Source organism: Myripristis murdjan, chromosome 6, assembly GCF_902150065.1.
Source record: "Myripristis murdjan chromosome 6, fMyrMur1.1, whole genome shotgun sequence".
Classification (NCBI taxonomy): domain Eukaryota; kingdom Metazoa; phylum Chordata; class Actinopteri; order Holocentriformes; family Holocentridae; genus Myripristis; species Myripristis murdjan.
In genome coordinates, this window is record NC_043985.1 from 12,486,658 (window position 1) to 12,511,680 (window position 25,023).

General features: G+C 41.5%; 1 protein-coding gene across 10 annotated transcripts in view; it reads left to right on the forward strand.

Annotated features, from left to right (window-relative positions):
- The window catches only part of LOC115360624 (unconventional myosin-IXAb-like), a 144,558-nt gene that overhangs the window by 82,273 nt on the left and 37,262 nt on the right, over nucleotides 1-25,023 (forward strand). For all 10 annotated transcript variants that reach the window (XM_030053631.1, XM_030053632.1, XM_030053634.1 and 7 more), the window contains 5 exons: nucleotides 1,285-1,382; nucleotides 1,929-2,055; nucleotides 6,524-6,613; nucleotides 14,232-14,348; nucleotides 17,610-17,744. In XM_030053631.1, coding sequence (XP_029909491.1) covers nucleotides 1,285-1,382; nucleotides 1,929-2,055; nucleotides 6,524-6,613; nucleotides 14,232-14,348; nucleotides 17,610-17,744 — 567 coding nt within the window. The remainder of the gene's footprint in view (nucleotides 1-1,284; nucleotides 1,383-1,928; nucleotides 2,056-6,523; nucleotides 6,614-14,231; nucleotides 14,349-17,609; nucleotides 17,745-25,023) is intronic.

Consider the following 25,023-nt stretch of genomic DNA (forward strand, 5'->3'; position numbering starts at 1 on the left):
CGGGTGGCATGCTGTTTTGGGCGCAAAACTGAAATAAATCACTCAAGTCTTGATGAACTCATGGTAAGTAACAGGACAGCCTCAACTCAATGTGTTATGCGCAGCTTTTAACTGGATCCAGGAGTGATCTATCAAAAAGTTACATGTGCATTATCGGTTGAGCTCCTAAGTTCAAGTTAAGCCCGCACCAAGAGTGTTGTAAATTCACAGCTGACTTCCAGTTACAACCTCAATATATGAATAATGAAGTGAGAAAGAAAATCTGTTTAAAATAGGTGAAAAGAACAGATTGTTCTGCTACTGGACCCAATCCATCGCCTTTTCCCCCCTAAGTACCAGGAGTTAAGGGTTTGGTTTAAAACCAAATTATTCCCTACAAGTGGCCAACATTGATGTCTTTATTTTCCCAACTTCCTTGAACGTATCACGTTGTGCCGCTTGGCACAGAGGTCTAACAAACCCGGCAATTTGAAAATTGCCTTTCCCCGGGACTTACCCGTAGCTCGAGAAGCCTCAAAACCCCTTTGTTGCAATTGGAGAAGCTCACTGTAGAGATATGCCAATTGTTGGCTTTTCAGTTCCTGGCAAGTTACAAGCCAAAGGAAAACAATGGAGAGGATAGTAGTGTTGAATGTTAAAGAGCACAAGTGGCTGATCCAGAGTGAGGATTATGGGTTCCTGCGTCTTCACTCGCTGGCCGGTCTCTATGGTATGTGCTAATTACAGCCTGAGTGAGGCTTGCTGCCGGAGCAGAGACATGCTGACCAACTGGAGGGCCTGGGGAGACACACACACACACACACACACACACTCGTTCTCCCACTCACTCATTCAGTATCTTGTTTGCAACGGCTATTATTTATTCATTCACTCAGGTGTTCACTTATGACTTATGAAGTTACTAAATCACAAAGGTATGCATTCATGTATGCAGACAGTGACACACACACACACACACACACTAAGGCAATTGCAAGACATTCGCACACTAATGTAAATCGGTAAGATAAAGTACTGGTACATCCCTTTCATAGTGAAATGGATTCAGAAGCTATCAAAACAGCTCATCGCAGAACTGTTGTGTTGTCTGATTATTAAGAATCCTTTTTAATGCTGATGTCTCTCTCCTTCATGTCTGTCTGTGTGTGTGTGTGTGTGTTTGTGTGTGTGTGTGTGTGTGTGTGTGTGTGTGTGTGTGTGTGTGTGTGTGCGCATGCGTGTGTGTGCATGGGTGTGTGTGTGTGTGTGTGTGTGTGTGTGTGCATGCGCGCCTTACACCAGCAGGACTGCTTCACAGTGGAAGGAGAAGACCTGAAACATGACTTTGAGCGGCTGCAGCTTGCTATGGAAATGGTTGGCTTCCTACCTGTCACACGCAAACAGTAAGACATGCGAGATATCAGAGCTGACATGTGCTGTCTACCTTTGTCTGTGTTTACCATAAATGTTTTCAACTTCCGTCCCTGTGTGTTGCAACTTTTCCAGAATTGAGATCATGAGTGTTGCATTTGCCAGAACAATAAATGTAAAGGAGCTTTTCTTGGTGGTAGCTTGTTTACTATCATCAAGTGTGACTTGTACAAAGGAAACACAGATAAGCCAGGAAGTAAAGACATTTTTGTTAAGTATTATCAAAATAAAACTTTTGGAAATGTGCAGTTTTTGTTTGACAGAAGCCATATGTACTGGTTCTCCAGTGTTAAGAGAAAGAGGTCTCATACGATGATGTTAATAGTATAACATTGTTATGAAAGTTAAAGAGACAGTTAAGCAGAAATGTCAAAGGTTTGTTTCCTTCAACAACCTGGCTAAAGTATCCTGTTCAAGTGTCCTGTTCACTCAACCTCTTACAAGTCGCGCTGGATATCACAAGAATGCCGAAAATACAAAATGCAGATGTAATAGCCAGTGTCTCTGTTCCTTGTCAGGATCTTCTCCCTGTTGTCAGCCATCCTCCATCTGGGGAACATCCGCTACAAGAAGAAGACCTACCGGGATGACTCCATCGACATCTGTAACCCGGAGGTGCTACCCATTGTCTCAGAGCTGCTAGAGGTGAGCAGCAAGGGTCAGAGTTATGATCTGCTAGTTTTTCTGACCTATTGATGACAAAAATACTGTTGTTCAATCAATTTTTACTTCATTACAGATCCCTGTTTGAGTGAAAAATAGTTTTTTTCTTCAGTGTTATATGTGGCTTCTTGTGATACCCAAACTTTTGTCATCCAGTACTAATACTTGGGTTTAGCTAATATCCTGGATCAATGATCAGTGCAGCTTGATCAGTGTCAGATTGCATTAATCGAGAAGATTTTCAGCAGCCCAACAAGAAGATCAAAGACTCTGTCTTTATTTTGGAATCATTCATTTAAAAATTTTTGATTAGTAGAATTGTTACTCTTATTGGGAAGTGCAAAATGAATTGCAACGTGAATCCTGTATATTCAGAGGTGCTGTAGGATTCTTTTGAATTAGAGCAAAATCACAAAGGTTCTTTTTGTCTCCCATATAGTGCTGAAATACAATCCTATAAATACTTAGAGGGATAATAAAAATGAAGAATCGAGGTAGGATTTTACCACAGGGTTAGTTTATTCACCCTACACAGCCTCCATGCCATTTTGTCTCCCAGAGATATTCCATCACATGCCCACTGAACCAAAGAACCGAAGATACTTAAAACTTAATGAACCTACTGAACTTCGAAAGCAGCTGGAATCCGTTTTAAGCATAGGATTTTCCTCTGCCATGTTTGAAATGCTGCGAGAGATTGCAATTCCTGTTGGCACGATTTACCTCCAGTGTGCGGCTTTTACAAAGAAGCTATTTAGCCTTATCCGTACGAGAACAGCTTGTGGTGTCAGCAGAAGTTAAGAGGTGCTTCAGGTCCCAGAGAGCTGTGTAACCATCCGGTGCTTCCACAAAGTGCTATTTGTGTAGAGGCTATTTTCAGACCTGTCATGCTTGTGTGCTGCTGTGCGGGCATGCTTTTCCACCAGTAACTACATACAAACTGCTTCAAATTCACCTGCCCAGTTAAATGAATGCCAAACTTAAAAAATGGCAAACAGTAATCCCAGACCCTATCATCTTGTTTTCTTTTAATTTTGTTATCTAATGCAGTTTAAGTTTTAACTTATAATTGACTTTTTGTTACTTTTTTTGTTCTGAGGTGATATGATTGATAAACCCTTGCAGTTTATTTATTTATATATATATTTTTTAATTCATTAGATTATTTTATTATTTAACATTAAAATAATTAAAAAAAAACTTTAAACTGAAAAGCAGTTCTTACAAAGGTGATCTATGATCTATGCATGTTTTCCTGACTGCAGTCTAGGCAGACATGTTTAAAGGTATCCAGTGTCCACTAAATCAGTCTTGTCTGTAGGCTCAGACTGACTTGGACACTGTGTTGTCCACATGGACAAGAGAAATAGGAAAAAAAATCCAGATGGGTTTGCGTGCCACGCAGCATTTGCTAGTTTATGGCTGAGTTCTGAGAGGGGACCACACACACACACACACACACACAGATGCACAGACATCATCATCACTGTACACCGTGACAACTCCAACCATCCACATACTGTTCTGATTTACCTCGGGATTGAGGGATGGTGTCTCTTCCCAACCCCAGTTAAAAGCTGCAACCATTAGTCGGACGTGACTGTTGAGTCACTGACAAAACAATGACCAAAGTGCGCCGGAGACTCCTGTCAACAACACCGCAGGGATGTTATGACTGTGGTGAGCCAGTCAAGGTTCCCCTTAACACCAGAAGTGGTCTGCTCCACAATCCAGAGGTCCAGTTTGACTTGGTGTGGCAGCAATGTGAGCTGAGCCACATGCTGACCACACGCTCTGGGTTCATGTTTTAGGTTCAGGGGTTGTTTTTGGACCTGCATTAGCTGGCTTAGAGTGGACAGTTAGTCTTCCTGAGGTATACATAAAAAAAGCTCAGAAATAACAAAGAAAACACCACAAGAAAAAGAACACATACTGTCTAAAAAAACACATCTATACAGTATATGTCAGAGAAGCATCCATCTATTAGGGAAAACCAAAATTCTACACAACGAAATTAAACAAAACCCTGAGGTTAGCTACATGAGGAATTAAATACAGTAAAGCCAATGCTTATTGTGGTTTACACTGGAAATACCTTTAGAGCTGCCTTCTTTCCTTGGGTGCTTGGGTCAATGATAGTGTACAGATAGATCTCTATTACTGACAATACATGACTTTTTTTTTTTTTTTTTTTTTTTTTTTAGGTGAAACAGGGGCCATTTCCATAATTGATGATGCATGATTTTTTGTGATTATTCTACTACTCTCCCACTTATTGCATGGCCCTCTGGATAAGAGCGTCTGCTAAATGGCTAAAATAAGCATCTGAGGTTTTTCTGAGTGAAGCGGTTCAGTTGTGTATGAGTCACGCAAGGTTGGAACTGTTTGAAGGGAAAGCTAAGCCAAACTGCAGATGCCAGTAGTTTGGAGTGAACACTTTATTTGCATCGCTGAATCACCATTGTTGGAAATCATGCTTGAGCTCAACATATTATTATGATTCTTTTTAAAATAACCTATTCATTTTGCTATGTAAAATTTGCATCACGTTGAAGTGAATGAGATGTGACCCATGTCTTGCTCGCACAACCTCTGTATACCACGGTCATGTGAGGCACTTACCAGGGAAAACTAATTGCCCTAAGTGTAGATTGATGCATGAATGGGAAAGGACTGGTTGGGACTTCCTGTTTCCTGTTGGGGCGGAACAGGAAGAGGAAGTGGGGCTACTAGGGCAGGATGGGGGGTTGAAAGACTGGATCCTCTGGGCTGTGGAGTGGAGTGACTTAAGTCTGGAAATGCAAACCTGGCCCAATGTGAAAAATCCCTTGATGAATCTGAACTCACTCCAGATGGTATAGCATATTTTGTGCCCAGACCCCATTATGACTGAATTTGTTGTTATTATTCAGTGCAAATTTGAAAAACACAATATCATTTAACAGCGATTTGGACTCAGAGGCTGATCCAAATCCAAGAAATTTGTTCATTCAATTTGCAATGCATCCAATCCACCAAGCAATGCTTTTTCAAAAAATTGTTAAATTTATTTGTTTTTAATTGTCTTCCACTGTTCACAAATGCCTCACATGGTTTGGTTTGGAAGGAGAAGGTGAATAAATAACTGGCAAACTATGCTTAAGGTTATTTTTTTAAAAAATAATTGGATATCAAAATGAAGAGTGGATATTAACAAAAGGTTATGAGGTGAGTAAGGAAAAATTTGTCCTGCAGTTTACGTATTTCTTTATAAAGAAAGAAAAAGACAACAACCATCAATTTGACCTAGATATTTGCTAACCTACAATCAAAGTCATGCTCATCATGTTTAGAGTAAAAAGTGGTTAGTTTAAGAGTAGGATCACTGACCCCAAACCAGTGTTTAACTACAGATGTAAATGCTACCAGTGCCTTGATCATACACCCAGCAGCAAGCTTGTTTCCAGGCGACTAATACATTGCAGTGTACAGGCTAAAGACCAATCATCGAGTCACAGAATAGGCTTTGCTCTCAGTTGAGGGATTACCAGTCAGTGTGAAATGAAGTCTGATTATGCCCCCCACTCAACACTCCTCCCATCCCCCTCCTCTGTACACATCAAAGTCCTTACAAAGGAGGCAACTGACAGAAATAGAGCCATAACCGTATTAACTTTAATATCAACACACTTGCCTTTACACATTAAGACACACAATCACATATGTATGCACAAAGGCATGCTTGCACATGCATTCATACACACACGAACACACACACACACACACACACACACACACACAAACACACACACATGCATGCTCTTAGCAGCAGCTGTTTGACCCACTCCCATAATCCCTATGGTTGCAGGAGATGTGTGTGGTGACATCTGCCTCTCCCAGTGTGGCCCTGTTGTCAGTGGTTTGTCTGGGCCAAGTTTAGAGTGTGTGTGTGTGTGTGTGTGTGTGTGTGTGTGTGTGTGTGTGTGTGTGTGTGTGTGTGTGTGTGTGCGCGTGCGTGTGCGTGTGCATACTTGTGCGCAAGGCTACATATTGCTGTGCAGACGCAGAGCAGTGTTTGCGTGCACTGTTTGGCCTGAGAACTGCTAATCTTGGCCCGTTATTCTAGTTAGAAGCAGCTGAGTTATTATGGGCATCAGCAGAATGGAGGGTCAGGCATGACCAAATGTTGCTTCTTGTTATCAAAACGACGCGCAGTACATCACACACAAAGTATTTAACATGACCTCAAGTTCAAAGTTTGGCTGAACTGAAAAAGCAAAAGAAATCCAAAGTACACTTCAAGCAAAATGTTATTGTTATTTTTCGGACTCTCCGTCGTACATTGAAGGCGAATTTTTTTTTTTTGTCACCGCACAGAGAAATCTTTGGTCTCTTGTATTGACACCCCAGCCTTCCCCTCTGCTCCTTCCCCCATGACTTTGTCCCTCATCTTGTATTTGTCCTTTTCCAGGTGAAAGAGGAAATGCTGCTTGAAGCGCTGACAACCAGGAAGACGGTGACTGTTGGAGAGAGACTCATCGTGCCCTACAAACTTGCTGAGGTGAGCTTCTGGTTACCAAGAGGACCACATGCAACAACAGGATTTAAAAAGCATTCCTAGGTTTGAATAAAAATAAATAAATAAATAAATAAATAATGGTTATCATCTCTCTGTATATTCATATATGCGGTAAACTTAAATGTGTTATTATTTCTATGAGATGCCATCAACAAAAATAAAAATGAGACAGGCCTATGTTTTAGAGACCTGGGCTAAAAACAAATAAGCTTGTTAAGTTTTATTTATCCCATAAATGTTTCATTTGAAGAACAGTGTTAATTGAAAAAGGTTAATTGAGCTATGTGGATTCTTCTACACTAGTTGGTCAACTATATGTTATTTTAAGTAATTGCAGTACTGTGTTTAGCAAAAATGTGTAACGGTAGTGAGCTCATTCCCTGGTTCATCTTAGGCTGATGACTGACAAGGTGGACAAAAATGCTGGTGGTCCCGCTCTGAGAGGCTCATTGTGGTTGTTTCAGAAAGACACTGAGGCACATTGTTACAATGAATAGAGGCACATGAAACATTAGATCTGATATTTGGACATTTGGAGCTCAAATAAAAATACCATCCTAGAGGACAGCTTCAAGGTTTTATCAAATGGCATGAAAAAATAATGTCTTCAACCAGTTTACACAAATCAGAATCTTTCATGTTTTCAGCTCATTTTTTGTAAAATGCTATTCATGCCTGCTTTTCACTTCCAATCCTTGAACCAGTTTGAAGTCCTGTGCAACACCACATAACACACCCACCCACCCACGTCCAGAGGACACAACGGATCCTCCTTGGCTTTCTGAAATGGACCTTAACCCCCATCCTATTCCCACTAAACTTTTATGAACTAAGAAGACAAAAAAACATTTAGTGAAGCTGTTAACGGGCAAGAGCCTCGTCGTCATATCTGCTTATTTATTCTTCTCCTGCTGGTGGTCAAAAGGTTGATGTAGTACAGGGGGCAGAGGGGGCAGGGCTCACTCACATTCCAGTCGACCTTGCGGAAGTAAAGCCAAGCCAAATGTTTTGTTGTGAGTTGCGTCAGCGGTTGGGGAGATTCTGTGTTTGTGTGCGTGAGTTTGTTGTGGCTCTGCAGCCCTCTGCAGCCCACCCCTCCACCCCCCCCTGCTCTTGGATGGGGGTCTCTTCCTATGCAACTTCCTGTTTCCTGTCAAGACAAGCAACAGTGTAAGTTAACTCTATCCATGCAAGCTCCAAGCAGAGCCACACACTCAGTCCTACTGCAGTTACGCTCAGCAGAAAATTTGCACTCCGGGATGATACAGTTGACCTAGATACAGTGCTCCGACACATAGCATCACGCTCACGGATGTTTAATGGTTTCCGTTTATCTCCCTGTTTCCATGTCTTTGATGGTTCTGTGGAGAATTGTGCCAGCAGCTGCAGGAACTTTTGTCTCATCAGGGGAGTGCTTTACATAGATGGTCTATGACTCTGCTCAGCTCCAATCCCTCCTCCGCCCCCATCTGATCCACACATTAGCTTAGCCCAACAATGGTTGCAACCCCCTCTTATGTCCCCCCCTCCACCCCCACCCCCCTCTCTCCCCTCCATCCCTCCAGTCATGTGGTCTCATCTCAGGAATGTGCAACCTCCACTGGAATATACAGTAGAGAGGCCAGAAACCAGATCCCGCGTCTGTCTGTTTGTCTCTGTCTCTCTCTCTCTTTCTCTACTCACTTTCTCTCTTTCTCGCTCTCTCACTCTCTCTGCCTCCCCTTCCCACCGACATACACACACACACACACACTCATATACCTTCCCATTTCCAGGGCAACCGTGTAACAGAGGCTCAGACAATGTGATCAGAAACCTAATCTTGGATTATGTTTGTAGCTATGACAAACCTTGTCCTATGGCCTCTGGTGTTACGCTATGGAAGTTCCCTCCTGTCCTTCACAAGCCTCTAGCCTCACACAGGGAGGGAGACAAATCAAGATGCAATGACAGAGAGAGAGAGAGAGAGAGAGAGAGAGAGAGATACAGAGGCTTTCACAGCGAATCTTTGAAAAGAGGCACAGAAAAAAGAGAAGAGTGCAGAATGGCAGAGGGGGGATCTGCTTTATGGAAATCCCCAGATATGAACTTGCAGAGATGAAAAAAGAGAATCCATGACCATACCTCTCATGCATGTCCAATTATTGTGTATCATCCCCCACAATAAGGCAAGCTAGCAGGCATAGAAGGAAGGATTAGCTACTGTATGCCTAGCTCCCTGTCTTTCACTCCCTTTTTCTGTCTCACACACACACACACACACACTCACATGCATACAGCGGAGGAATAGTCCTGCTTTAGCGAGGGCCACCTGTGGAATCCATGACTTGCTGCTGTTCCATAACACGCCCGCCTGTTTTTATGCAAGGGAGAAGTGGAAAAAAACCTGGTAAATAATGGTGGTGTTTCTCAGAAAGGATTTCTCCCTCCCTGGATGAGAAAGGTTACTATCCCAGGCAGCTGTCCCATACACCCTGATGAGTTAAGATGGGGTGATATGGACAAGACTGCTGGCCTGCTGTGCCCTGGTGTGCTGCAGAGTAGAGGTTGATGCTTGTTCCTGAACCCAAAGGGCACCTGAGCATGGGGTAAAGCCTGGATTATAGTGTCTCCATAGCATTGTTGTTGTTGTCTATGGTGGTGAAAACATTTATAATCCTGCATTGGAGAATCTGTATATAGACAATTGAAGGTCTAGACATGAGCACAGATAAATGAGGAAGCAGCTATGTTCACATTATCTGCACCAGAGTCTATTCTCAGACACACTGATAATGTCTAAAGCATCAATAGCTAGGAGCTCCAGTGATTCAGCATAGCTGATTCTTGTCAGCACAAGAGCTTTACATGGGTTTTTCAGCTGAATGTTGTTGTCTCTCTTGCCAGTGAATCACCCTGTGTTTAGGTGTTACAAGTTATCAATACCCCTGTGGTCAATTTATCATTATTATTAAATTATTAACAATTGTAGTCTTTTCATGGGCTCAAAAAAGCTGTCAGAAAGTTTGAATTTGAGTGTGTAGAATTTGTCTACCTGCAGAGTCTGAGTTTCTGTAACTGAATGTTTGTGTATGTATGTGCACATGAGCCTGTGTGTTTCAGGATATAAAGTATGCTGACTGACTGTGTTGATGGGACTGCAGATAATCTGAGTCCACCACTTCCTCCTTCCTGTTTTAAAGTCAGACAGGAGGGAGGAGGAGGGGGGCAGCAGTCAGCGACTTATTCACATAAAAACTGCTCTTTCAAATAAAAATTATTTGAAAGTTGTTGAATCCACATAGTCTAGAGGTACTCACACACTACTGCATGTGTAAAGATAACACTTTTACCTTCCCACTGACAGAATAATGTCAAACATATGCAGAAACACACACAAACATACACACTGATAGACAAAAACAACAACTACATAAACTCTAATTAAAAACATACACGCAGATTGTAGTGGAGTTCAGACTCACACACCCACACAGAGCAGCCTGTAGTGAGGAAGCTAGCAAGCCACGTGCAGTGTAAGCCCATGCTGAGCGGTTTACACCTCCTGTGGTTCTTGGGAGACAGAGACCGAGTGCGATAGGGGAAGATAGGAGAGAAAAAGAGGGAGAAAGTGCAACAATTTCCCCTCAGCAGAGCCTTCTAATTATAAACACAAGCTAAGGCCTGATTTAATGGCCAGGGCCATTACAGTTTACAAAACTCTCTGATAAAGTCCCTCTAATCATGTTGTCGGCCTCTTGGGTGGCCTTACCATAAAACAAGTTTCTACCCATTTTCTCCATCCACATTTCCCTCTTGTTCCAAACCACTTCCATTGTGGTGAATAATTAAATTACATTGTGAACATCAAGACAATACATGCTCAGTGAGCATGTCAAATGTTCCAGTCACATGTGACGATCCCCCGTGTTCCTCCTGAAGTGTCTCAATCGCGATCCCTTTTAAAATGTTGCATTATTCATCACAGTCTTACATAACCTTTGGGAGCAGAAATGATGCAGGCCCGGTCGCTAAAAATATCACAAACAATCAATAATACAGGACGGAGGAGGAGGCTTTTGAACTCATCTTTTTGCTTGATCATGGTTTGTTGGCTTCATGTGGCCTCACTGGACGCTGTTTTAAAGTCTTTCAAGTAAGAACGCCCACACCGAGGGCTTGATTGTGGTCACGATGTTCCAGAAGACTCTGACAGAGCTTGATTGCTCTTGTTGTTATGTAACTGATGCAAGTCACTTAAGTCTTTTCAGCACATAATTCAAATATTCTGTTTGACCTTTAACTAGGCAAACCTATTAAGAACATTTCTTATTTATGCTAATAGCCTGGTGAGGAGTCATTTAGAGGGAAGCGTGATCAAACAGTGCAGTAATTTGAAGTCACGGTTACAACCTGTATCAAACTCCCCCACTAACATTGACATTATCATTAACTCTCACCAACTTGACATCAGACAAGCCAAAGCTCCTTTCCTTCTCTCTATACTGCTCACTAACTTCTCGGCTGTGTTTGTTACAGCACAAACAGGGGAACTCTGATGCCAACAAAATGAAGTTAGTTAGCTCGCTTGTCTGTAGTTGCACTGGTTAGCTTGTCCAGTGTTTGAGGAAGTTGAACCTCCAGGTTTCCTCGCAAATGAGGAGCAGTGTCTGCACTGCTCCATCTTTACTTTAGCTTTCACAGCTGACGCTCTTTCTGTCCATGTACAGCCCAGTTTTACACTAAGCAATAAACAAACTAGAAGAGTGTACTCAGTAGAGTGCAGATCTTTGCCAGGTGCATCTCCCCTTCTCCAGTGCTCAAACTTACAGTCAAAAAAAAGAAAAAGAAAAAGAAAGTACACCCTCTTTCAGTTCTATGGTTTTACATATCATGACATAATAAAAAATCATCTGGCCCTTACCAGGTGCTAAAATTAAATAAGTCTAACCTCAGATGTAAAACAACACACAACAGATTCCACTGTGTTGTTATTTATTTAACAAAAATTCAGCCAAAATGCAGAAGCCATGTAGTATGAGTAGTATGCAAGATTAGCTGCGGACGGATACACACATGGACAGACACACACAACCAAATGCATGATTCCCTCCAGGCTACAGCCTGAGGGAGAAAATTAGTACATATTTAAGTAATGCATCAACAGCTGTTAATATCAAGCAGGCACCAGAGAAGTTCATACGTACAAGGCAATGCTTTAAGCTTTTTGGTACGGATCTCAGAAGATGCAGTCTACGACAAAGACATCTACTAAACTTTCACTTTTAAACCCTTTTTATTGTCCAGTTTTAGCTCAGATGTCTGTAACCATTTAGACATCTTCTCAAAAATTGAGTCAATATAAAATCTTTAAGTGGGATTATTTCACTTACCAAAGGTAAGCACAGTTAAAGAGTATACCAGGGTGACTATTTTGATTATTTCCTCTCCAATTTAATCAAAAACACGTTGTGCAATTCTCTGTTCAATCATATTTTTGTACAAAAATCTTGTCAGATTGGGCTTCATACATTAGGCAAAAGTCTTATCTGTGGTCTAAGGATTTATTTGGGGGTCCTTGGCATGGAAAAAGTTTTGGAAGTTTAATCCACAGGTTCAAGCACATTTCTGTTGTCCTGTTCCACAAACCATTCAATCTTCATAACACTTCTAGCTGCCAAACAATATGCACTGGTGTCCAAGTCTCCATTTTGGCATACTTATGTTAGTTTAGCATGCCTTTCATCATCTGTAAGGGGAGAGCATAGTTTCACTTTGGCTTGTTGAGCCATAATAATGGCCGTTCTTGGCAGGGTTGTTTTTTATGGATCGATGAGGTGTCCAAAAAGTGATCTGCAGGACTGGAGGCACTTAACATTCTGGCTTCTGACTCACAACACCTAAAGTATTATGGCACTCTGCACAGCAAGACCACAAAGCATTAGAGAAGAAACTTGGAGGTGCAAGGCTGCTAGCAGAGTGGTAACTTTAACACTTGCTGGTGTTTGTACAAGAGACTATTGCCCTCCAATAAGAAAGAAAAACACTAGTTGTCATTGTTGGCCTTCAGCCATTGATTTGTAAATAAATGGTTGAAGGTCAATAATTTAGCCCGATACGAGCCTGTGGTGTGAGCTTCCTGATTGACAGTAGCAAGATTGGTTGCAGATAGGTGGTGTTAATGCTTGTTCATGGTGCTTGGTACCAACTCTAATTAAGACAGATGAATGCCAGTTCAGTGTTGGCTTTTGTCTTTCATGAATTAAGAGCCCTGTGCTAGCTTGAGCTGTCAACATCCTGACACTGAAATATCAAAAAACAGACAAATCACACAACCTCACCTTTGTGTTTGTTCTTTTTTTTTTTTTTTGGATTCTTTCACAAGTTTCACCAAACCTTTTTGGACAGGCCAAATCATAAAGTCATCATAAAGTTTTATCTGAAAGTGTCCAAATAGTCTGATAAAACAACACAAAGAGGAAGAGTTAAGTGCTACTTGTATGTTTTTGCTTTTTTATGGATTGGAACATGATGTTTCCACAAATCAGCATCTCATGAAGTGTGCTCTCTGTGCTTTAATACTGAACATCCTGACATCAGCCAGGTTTGAGGCAGCCATGTTCATCAAGAACATAATACAGGCTGACAAATGTAGGTGTTAGTTTAGTTTTAATTTTACACAACGCATCTTTGCAGTGATGGGAGCCAGAGGGAAATGAGCACTAAGATTTGCATCTGAGATTTGCATCCTGTCTGAGTACAGGTCTGTGGCAGGCTTTGAGTTTGACTGGTGGTTTAAAATATTATTTATCTATTAATTTGATCAGCAGTGTTTTTCTGACTTGCCCATCTCTCCTCAGCCACTGGCATTTTGCCAGTGGTTGGAATAGACATTTTCTTTCCCTCAGTCAGAGTCCCAGCAGATGACTCAGCTGCTGTCGAGTTCATTAGACCTCTTCCCTGCGCAGTTCACACAGTTAAAATGACACTGATCCAGTTTTAGAGCAGAAAGAGAGAGGGAGGTAGCAGTAGTGTTGTATCTCTCCAGTGTTGCACTGGCTGAGGTTCCTCCTGTGCATTTTGAAAATGACATGCTGTTGTTGGCAGGCTCTTATGCCACCAAGTTGTTGAAAAGTCAGCTCTCAGTAGTTGTGCCCAGTACTGCTGAAGTGCTTTATGTCATGCTGTTGAAGAACATCAGCAAGCATCTGGAGGAGAATACACTTATAAAAGGCATGAAAATGTTATACACATCGTACATGTGTTTCCCCCATATTTATTCAGATTTTGTGGGTCACCACAGCAGAACTACCACCACTGTGACATAAAAATGGTTCAGCAGGGGGCATGTTCCTTAAGTGATGCAGTGAACCTGTGTATACGTGTGTGTGTGTGTGTGTCTGTGAGTGAGAGTGAGATTACACATACACAGTGGGCTTTGGCAATCTTAGTCCCTGTTGTAGATTAAGGAACCCATATGTTTTTGATTGGACCCGAGACTAACATGATCTCTCTCTTGTGAATTTTGGCATGTCTGTGTGTGTGTGTGTGTGTGTGTGTGTGTGTGTGTGGTGTGTGTGTGTGTGTGTGTGTGTGTGTGTGTGTGTGTGTGTGTGTGTAGGCGGGCACAGTGAGAGACTCTATGGCAAAGTCACTATACAGCGCGTTATTTGACTGGATCGTGTTCAGGACCAACCACGCCCTGCTCAACAACAAGGACCTGGAGGACAACGCCAAGGTAGGGATGCAGGTGCACACACACACACACACACACACACACACACACACACACTGTCAGTGTCTCATACAAATCAAATGATGCACAGATGCTGGACCTGGGTCAAGCATTACAGATGCTACACATTGTTATGTAACATTCAAAGCTTTAAAGTTTTGATTCATGCTTCTTCCCAGGAAGTTTTGACAATCCCAGAGCAAGAATGAGAGTGTCTGAAACTGATGTGGTTAACCCATCTGGGTTGAAACAATTCACAGGAAGTTTTTGCACTACCTTTAGTCATTTTAAGGATACATGGACGGAGTGATTTTTTTCTTTGGTAACATCTGTAAGGTACAATCACAAAATAGCTTCAGGCCTTGATCACATTAAACAGCTGTGCACCTTTTTTCAGGTAGTTTTAATGCAAAACATACAAACATATGTCGCCTTTCACCGGCTAACTTTGCCTTGTCTGTTTTACGCTCCTTACTTTGTTTTGCTCTCGCATTGTTACTCACAACACTTAAAACTGCACTTTGTATTTGAGGAACTACTTTGTTTTAGTATCACTTTACAAGAGCTTCCCTCAGCACTGTACTGTAAGTTTAATACACCTGATAGATGAAGCCGTGGCATAGCGATACAAAAACAAAGTAATTCCACCCATAGCAAATATGATTTTATGGGTAAGAACTTGAACTATCACTTAAAGCAATCTTGGAGAAATTAAAAAAAAATAAAATAAAAAATAAAGCCACCGACATCAATGTTTCTCTCTTTGTGCCTTATATTTTGCTTCATCTGTCTCATCCTGCTGTCTGTCTGGTCTTTGTTCCCTGCTCTTTGGATTTAGCTAGTTCCCAAGTTGGCAAGTTGGATGATATGAGGACTCTAGTGTGTGTGTGTGTGTGTGTGTGTGTGTGTGTGTGTGTGTGTGTGTGTGTGTGTGAATGTGTGAATGTGTGTATTGTGTGTGTGTGTCCATGTTGCAGTGGCAGCTGGCAAGTCGTACCCAGTGAGCATCTAAGAGATTAGAAGAAAGATCATTCCCGCCCTTCCCTGTGTTTGTGTTTGTGTGTGTGTGTGTGTGTGTGTGTGTGTGTGTGTGTGTGTGTGTGTGTGTGTGTGTCCACATGTGCCAGGAACACTGTGGCAGATGGCATCAAGTTCCCCTCAGCTCAGTTTACCCCCTGTGGTTTTCTGCTGTCTCAATGCTCTGTTTGTGTGTGTGTGTGTGTGTGTGTGTGTGTGTGTGTGTGTGTGTGTGTGTGTGTGTACTGACATCATCTGTGCATTTGTGTGCTCATTCTCCCTCAGTGCCACTAGGGCAGATGAGGTTACACTCTCTGTCAAGGTTATTGTTTTTATGTGCAGCTGACAGTCTAGCCTATATATGCTAATGAATGTTTTTTATGTCCAGATTAAAAAAGGTTGCCCTGTGGGGATCAATAAAAATAATAATAATAATAATTTAATTAATTAAATTGAATTGAAAACAGCTTTTGCAGTCAATTTTATAATTAAAAGGCTTGTGTGAGTGAATAGCTTCTTCAGATGCTGTATGTAAATGAGATAAGATGAGATGAACTTCATTGATCTCCAAGGGGAAATTGGGTCATTGCAGCAGTAAAAAAGAATGGAACATCGTTAGTCAAGAAATCCCTGTGCGAGGACTGCTGACATTTAATGACATTTTACAGATTCAGTGGAGAATAGTTTTGCATTGCTGGCTTTTTACTTATTCAGTTAATTGTAAAATATAGAAGAAATATATTTCTGCTGCTTCCTGTCTGTTCAAAGTCGTAGGAGGACTTATACAATTATGAGATGTTGATTAAGGCTATATTGGTCTTGGTTAAAGTTAGGGGGTACATTAGATTGCCAATATATTCTGCCAATATTGAGCTTCTTATTAAATATGAGACACTGGCATGTCAGTGTCATACACCACTAATAAAATGAAGGTTCATATTTGATAACATCTACAAAAAAGTCTGTAAATCCTGCAATGACATTTTATTTTCTATGCATATTTTATTTATTCACTGAATTGCTCAGTTTAGTTGGTCATGATTGTCTAAATTCTGACTCAGATTCTTTTCTTCAATGTCAGTGATTATAGTGGCTGACTGTTTAGTCCAAAATAATTAAACATCGCACAAAAAGTAAGGAAATTTGTGTTTGGTAGATTATTTCTTCTTGGCAAGAAATCTTATGCCGTTGGAAAGCCTGTTTATTTCCCTTTTTAAATGGTGCCACATTTGTAAGGAACATGCATTTGTGGGGTGAGCAGCAGAGCTGAGTATGTGGGTTGCGCCCATGAAAAATTTGCCAAATCTTCTCTACCAATGCCAAACAGCTTATTTTGCTGTTGCTATTGACTCTTGTTTTGAGCTTTTGGTACCCCCAGGTGCCAGGTGATACCCCCAATCTCTGGTCTCATTGGCCTGCCAGGAGGCTTGCCATGACTGCCCTTCACCTCAGGCCCGTTTGCGCTGGTGTCGGCAACACATGCACTGGAACCTGAACATGTGGAGGAACGTTACGTTCAGCGATGAGTCCAGATTCCGCCTAAGGCATTTGGATCGTAGGGTCAAAGTGTGGAGAAGATGCGGAAAACGCTATGCTGATTGCTGCACCGATAGAGTAACATCTTTTAGTGGAGGCAGTGTGATGGTGTGGAGCGGCATCTCCCTCACTGGAAAAACGAGGCTTGTCATCATTGGAGGCAATCTCAATGCAGAGAGATATCGAGATGAGATTCTGCAACCAGTGGCAATCCCATATCTCTACAGTCTGGGAACGAACTCTATCCTTCAAGATCACAACACTCGCCCCCACAGAGCAGGGTTTATCAGAGACGACCTCCAGAATTTGGGAGTGGAGAGGATGGAACCTGCCAGCAGTCCTGACCTCAACCCCATTGAACCTTACAAATGTGGCACCATTTAAAAGGGAAATAAACAGGCTTTCCAACAGTATAAGATTTATTGCCAAGAAGCATTGTTACAACAAAGAAACAATCTACCAAACACAAATGTCCTTACTTTTTGTGCAATGTTTATATCAATCATAAAAGACTATCGGCCCATTTTGTGGGTTTTTAAGTGTCTTTTGTTTCTTAGAACATAGTTGACTCTGAACCGAATATACATGTCTGTTTGTGCGTGTATGTTGTTATTTTGTGTGATATGGTGATCACGATCCTATGAACGCTTAAGGAATAAAACAGTAATGTCCAATAGTGAAGGTTTTCATGCTCTCTGTCTTCACCACCAGATTCTGTCCATTGGAGTCCTGGACATCTTTGGCTTTGAGGATTATGAGAACAACAGCTTCGAGCAGTTCTGCATCAACTTTGCCAACGAGCGGCTGCAGCATTACTTCAACCAACACATCTTCAAACTGGAGCAGGTAAAAATTTATTCTCCTTTCCTCTCCTCTGCTCTCCTTGTATCCCACAGTGACATAGAGGGGAAAACAGTGACTTGTCGGCCTATTTTCTTCCAAGACAATGTTTATTGTGATTTAGTCGATAACATGCCATTGTGTCCTGTGATTTACAGCCACTGTGGCGACCTTTACAGCACAACCACCCACACCCATAATCTGCCATGGCATGCCTTGATGCATGCAGTGACATCAGAGTTTGTAGATTGTAGATTTGTAGATTGTAGCTGCCACACATTCCTTGTAGTACGTTTTTCTTGCATTTTACAGCCGATTGAATCAACCACCGAAGCCAAGAATGGCCCACCTGACTCTTTGTTTTGAAAGAAAGATTTAGCATTTTTCCTCAAAACTTGGAAGAAGCTAGCAAAAGTCATGGCTTCCTCATTACTGCAGTGTCCTTGCTGTAGGTCAGTAATGTTTAACGCTATCTGAGAAAGTCACTGCTGTATAAAACAGGGGTTTTCCTGTTCACTCAGTTGACTCTAAGCGTCAAACCCCCTGTTGAAGTGACTTTGCCCCAGGCACCCTCATATGAAAAGATATCTTGGTTTGTGTAAAGTATTAAATTGTTTAGATATCATACTTGAACACTGACAAGTATACTCATTAACTGGAATTCAAATGAAGTTACAGTGGAGGTTTAACTAACGTTTTCATTTTGCTGAGGACCCCCCTGGAAGCGCTGCAGGTAGCCCTTTGGATCCCTGAACCCCACTTTCTAAACAACAGGTCTAAAATACATGCATCTCTGGTGTTTGTACACACACACACACACACACACACACACACACACACACACTGGTTGTAACAACTGAATTCTGTTGCTGCTATGAGGCAGAATAAGTGCCTGGTTTTGGCATTATCATAACTAATTATTTAGTGTTGTGTTATCTACCTTTACTACACCTGTCTCATGTAAAATGGTAGAAGAAGCTGTCACTGAGCGTTACGTCACCTGTCTTCTGATGGTGATGCAATCTGAACACTACAGTTTGTTCAGCTGTAAGATCGATTAACATAATGCCATGTAGCTCTGCATGTGGAGCGGATTTAGGCAGCATGCCAACTCTGAGCCTTTGTTTGCAGCCCTGGCTTACTCTCACAATCACATTTTAGGCAGTTCAGCTGACAGTCAAGCATCCACTCATAAACAGTAGCAGTGGTCAGAGCCATACTGCCCTGAGTGATGCCTAGAATAATAATGTAAGGGAAATGTCTTGAGAAAAGAAATAAAATGAGAGTTAAACAGAGAAATACAAGGGTAATTAGAGTGAGTCATCAGTTCGCAGAGGATGAGGGGTGGCCTTGCTGCTCAAATGGATAGGGAAGATCACTGTTTTCCTTGTTCCTTTCCTTTCTTACAAATGGAGACGGCTTGCTGTTAGCATGTTCCACACAGCACTGTAAGTTGAGTGTGTTTTCACTGAGCACCAGTGGATAAAAGTGTTTCAGCTTCTAGCGACACAGCAGCATTCTTCAGACTGGCTTTCAGTGGTTGTTTAGTAAAGGCAGCCATGACTAGTGCTTCCTGCAAGCACCTTTTAAGTACCACTGCGCTAGTTGCAACACAAGCACCAAGTGAACATTTTTTTAGTAAAAATATGTACATTAAAAAAAGACACTGGGAGATTGCCAGTCAGGATGAGAGGTTTTTAGAGATTTCCAGTGACAGTCTTGCCTGTTAAATGCTGTTGCAAAATGACACCAAAGCCTGATGTTTACTGTTAATGTTCAGGATGGACCCAATTCTTCCTCATATGAAACTGCATTGCAGCTGTGCAGGAAATATCTTCATGTGACATTGTGTTGTCAGCATTTGGCCAGTTATCCATGGGAATAGCAAAAATTGACCACACAATTACTAATTCACCCAGAAATTCAAGGCTTTACAATTAAAAGAGAAACAGCGAAATACAAAGTTTATTTTTTTTTTTTTCTATTTTTAAAATCAAAACAGATGGCAAGGCATGTAGTTCAACAGTTATCAAAGGAAGGAACTCAAACTTAGGTGATACTGATGCTTGGTTGTTTTATTCAAACATAAATGTACAGTAAATGTGACATGGGGAACACTTCATCGCACTTTAGTCTCATAGCGCACAACTAACTAACAAACCTGTCGTTTCTGCCAGCCATCAGTGACTGTGCGAGTTGAATATTTCTTCATACGAATGCTCTGCTTTAGCCAGCCATGTTCCTCCCTCACATTGCAGTACAAGCAGCTGTAATTATGTAGTGGGGCTAAGTTAGCACACACACCCATTAAAGCAAAAGGTCAGAGCAGAAGTGCTAAATGAACAGGCTGGGCTGACAGGCTGGGTGAGTGGTAGTCGAGCAGAGCTGGATGTCTCCTGACAGCTAAGTGCTGCGAACAGTAGCGCCAGTTTTAGCCAGACCAAAAGCTTTTGTTGGTGATTTTTTCCCCTCCTTCTGGCTGGGCTTGACAGGTTCTATGTTTTTGTTTTGGTTAGAGATATTTAAATGATCTTCCATTCCACACACAGATTATTTTTCGTCATTATTTCTTCTTGTTATGGCTGATGTGCTGATGAGAGACTTCATCATAACATGACTACCACCTGCCTCTCTCTCTCTCTCTGTCTCTGTCTCTGTCTCTCTCTCTCTCTCTCTCTCTCTCTCTCTCTTTCTCTCTCACTCTCACCATGTCTCTCTCTCTCTGTTTCTCCAAAGGACTATTACTGAACCACTAATCTCTGGCCTGCCATATTATGTATTCATTATGCTCATTCATTCAGATGCCAACTGAGAAACCACTTAATATTGTTTGTTTGTGTGTGTGTGTGTGTGTGTGTGTGTGTGTGTGTGTGTGTGTGTGTGTGTGCGTGTGTGTGTGTTTGTGTTTTTTCCATTTTATATCCATAGAACAAAGAGGAAAGACAGACAGGGAGAGACATATGAAGGCCTGGTAATGAGGCTCAATCAGCTGGAGTGTGTCACAGTAGCTGTCAACTCTTGTCTCCTTCTCGCTGGCCCCTGATAGGCTATGGCAACTTAGCAGGCGGGCCAATCACTGATGGCCAAAGGGAGAGAAGGGTGGAGTGAAAGAAAAGAGCAGTGTTTTGTTAAACAAGTGCAGTAATGTCCCTTCACTCCAAATGAAGATCAGATACAGCTGCTTGGCCTGCGCTAATGGCCCTGTTATCCATTTGTGACAGTTAGCCTTCAGGCAGTGGGAGTATACACACACACACACACACACACACACACACACACACACACACACATTCATTCTGCAGGATGCAACATGCACTAATAAACAGGTTGTGCTACTGTAATACTTGCATGTGGTTAGGTTTTACATGTACATTTAGATTTTAGACAGATGAAATGGGAAGCTGGTGCTCCTACCCAAAGTAAAAAAAATCAATGGGCTACAACAGATTAAATTCCTAGATCTCAAGCATTACAAGCCAATATTAAGGAGCCACAATGTCTGGACTATAAGTGGCTGGAATGAAATAGTGGATAGTGGATATATTGCACTGTCCTGTAATCACAAATTCCTTTATTCTGCCCACCTTTTCCTCCAGTGTAATGTGTGTGTGTGTGTGTGTGTGTGTGTGTGTGTGTGTGTGTGTGTGTGTGTGTGTGTGTGTGTGTGTGTTTGAATTTGAATTATTTTGATGAGATGGTATTGTTCCAGTGTTCATAGGCTTGTGGTCATAGAGCAATGTGTATTTGATTGTAGTAAAGCCAATTTGTGTAAAGGGTACGGACTAGGTATTTTATCTATTTTCTTGTTGCATTTTTATGTCTTATGGCTTATTTACACATTAATAGTCAAAACAAACAAACAAATAATACACACCAAGAACCACATTAACAAAAAATAACCAGCCTAATATAAACCTGCAATCTGTGTATTTGTTTTGTTTATTTCTGATTCATGTGGAAGCCCCAAATACTAAAAACAAATTGTGTTGCTGGCACCTAAAAATGTTAAAAACAAAGTAATACTGGACATTGGTTTAATAATTGCTGCACCATATTAGTGATAATGAAAAGTTTATTTTCAAAATACCATACATCCATTTTGAAAAATAAAAAAATACAACAACCCTCAATTTATCATTCCATAAGATAGAGGATCTATTTTGTGAAAGTCTTAACATTTCAGGTGTTGTGGTTATATTTACCTACTACACTGCAGAAATGACAATGATTTGTTTTATTTTTGTGCTGTAAATCATTACGTAAGCATAGCTGTCAGTTTTTCCAAATGGGAACTATTTCATATTGGGATGAAACTCTTCATGTGATGGACCGTTCCTGTGTTTCACAGCTAATGAGTGTCAAAGTGCTGCAAAGGTGCTTGCCCTCACAGGGCTGTGCCTAAAATTGTATCAGTGGAGTTCACGTTTATTATCCTTTAATCACCGGGGTCCTCCAAACGTTTGGCCCTCTGCTGTTCTTGAGTTTATTTGACAGGACACCAGTTGAGGTGGAGTTGAGTGCCGGGGCCCCGCTCGGGCAGGTTGCTAACTTCTTTTTAAACGGGGGTTGCCAGATCCCAACTGATTTGTGTTTGTTTGAATAAAGAGGTGCAGTTCACACCACGAGCCCCCTATCCCTTCACTTTGACGTCAAATGGAGGGAAAGCACCTCATCTCCCGTGCTGCTGCTTTTACAGTTAGCCTTTCACTGCTGACCTAGGATCAGCCAGCACTATTACCTTTAAAGGATATAAAAACATGATGGCAAATACATGCTTTAATAATATATCTGTTATAATAATGTCATAATAATCTGTCTTTTGCTGCAGTACAACGGAAGGATAAGCAGCTGTTTCACCTCTTCATCAAGTGTTTTTTTTTTTTTTTTACATGCTATATGGCACATGCTAACACATGCATCATCTCAGCAGCATTGTAAGGAACTAAATACTGAACACAGATGTGGAACGGCTACACACATCATAGAAATGTCAGTATGAGTTTGTCAGCAAAAACTCAGTGTGCATCTTTGAAGGAATAGCTTTACTTTGTGAATTTTATGTCCCAGTATGGGGATAAAGTGTCAGGATTTGTTCCTCTGCTTCCTTAAAACCTTAAACACTTCCCATTATTTTCAATTAGGCATGCTACTAAGCGTAACAAGCCACCTTTTGGTTAACTGCGGCAGCCAAATGGAAATGGACCTCCTGAGCAGAATAAAACATTTGTTGGCAGCTTTCAAGCATGGCTTAAGAAGTTTAAGGGCTTATATATAGTAACAGGTGGTACAGTAATGGACACATGCTTTAAAGGCAGCTGAATAATGAACAACCAAATAAACTGGAAATTCTTGGCTATGTGACCAAGGCAGAACTGCTACCTTTTGATAGAAAAGTTGGTCCAGAAAAGTTACTACTCCATGTACTAGATGTTGTCCCTGATTCTCCAACAGCCTGTGGGGGGATTTTCCTCCTCGCCTTTCTCCAGGCTTCGCCCCCTTCCAGGCAATCAGTTAGTTTTATCAGTGGTGTGTATTTAACTTTGGAACTGTGGCCAAAGCTAATAGGACCACACCAACTACAGCCTTCGATGTGGGGTGAGGGGTCTGGAGTCCAGTGTTGACACTAATGTGTCAATTGCTGCTTGATTTCTTTTTTTTCTTTTTTTTCTGAGTGTGTGAACAATTTATCAAAGTGTGAAAACATACGACCACCACCGCCTTAGGCAAACACGGTATCACGTTCAACTCCAGAGATAACACACTGACTTGGGATAAAAAACCTCAAATCAGTTTTGTCTTCGTTTGATACCAGTGAGAGATCCCTTCTTAAATATGAGTTGCCAAATTTTAACTGATTCTGCTCTTTGATAATGCATATTTTCCAAGCTCTCCGCCATTTTTCCAATCACAGTCCAGCTTATTGCTTGATGTCATCGTTGTGAGTCATTTAGGCCTGCAGAGCCTCCGTCTTTTCTAGCTAGACGGCAACAGCAAACTCCACTTTCAGAGCTTGCTGATTGACAAGATAGTGTGCATCTGCTCTTCTTTACCTTTCTGCCTACATGGTTTTAAAACCACCACAAGCTGCTCCAGCTCCCAGTACTGCAGCACCGTTCCCCCCTTATCCTCAATAAAAACATACCGCTGTCACAACAAAAGAGACAAATGGAAAGAGAGAGAAACACAAAGAAAAGATGAGAAACTGAGAAAGAAGGAAAGAGATGTAGGCAGTACAACCTTCCACTAATGGGTGGTAGAGGGCCACATCTCTGGACCAGCCTCACCAACCACAAGAAGACTCCATGCTCCCCACAGAACTACAGGAAGGTTTAGAGCCTCTGTTGTGTGTTTTTTGTTTGTTTGTTTGTTTGTTTGTTTTGTTTTTGTTTTTTATCTGAAATGTTGTCTTTCTGTTGAGGTACACCTAGTTAGCACCACGTGGGCCATCCGTTTGTTACTAGACCACAATTTTATGATTCAGTAAGGTGCTAGGGATGTGCCATAGGGAATTTGGTCCATGCTGAGCAGATATCATCACACAGTTCTTGGGCTTGTGCGTCCTGTTTCACCTCATGCCAAAGGTCTGTATCAGGTCAGGTTCTAGGGACTCCATCATCAGCGATCATTCCACTTTAGTATGATTGTCCACCTTCTGGATCTTTGTGGAACTTCAGGTGGACAAAAAGGCTCATCCTCGAGCCGTATATTTTGCCAACTTTGGAGGAGAGGATGCTGCCAGGATAAATAAAGTGGTTGTTATTATGACAGTAAACTAAAGTTATCTTAAGATGGTGGCGCTTTATCCTGGGATGCACCTGGTCAGGAAAAATCTTAAGGTTTGCTGTGGTGTTAAAATGAATCTCCATTGTTACTAAGGAGCTTAAAGGCTTATGTGTACTTCTTTGCTTGATACTTTTGACAGATGTCTCTTGGCAATAGGATACGCTGTCACACAACACCTGCAGTTGCACTGTGTTGAAGATATGCTCTGTGTAGCATTTCCGTGGAAACAAGAGATGCTAGGCTGTTCAGTTTGTTCACATATGCTAAAACATGGCAATGCCCTGAAACTGCCACAGCTGACATGTTCTAGTCAGTTTAGCTATGATGTGTAAAGGAAAAAGGATATGAAGCTCCTCGTAAATTTACTGGTTCCACAGATTCCTTTATTTGTGTTAAAACTCTAGTACACGGATATTCGACGTTCTGACAGTCTCTTGCCATGAGTTCACTGCCATCTGTGTGTCTCTGTATTGTTTACATGAAGTGTCATATAAATGCTGGT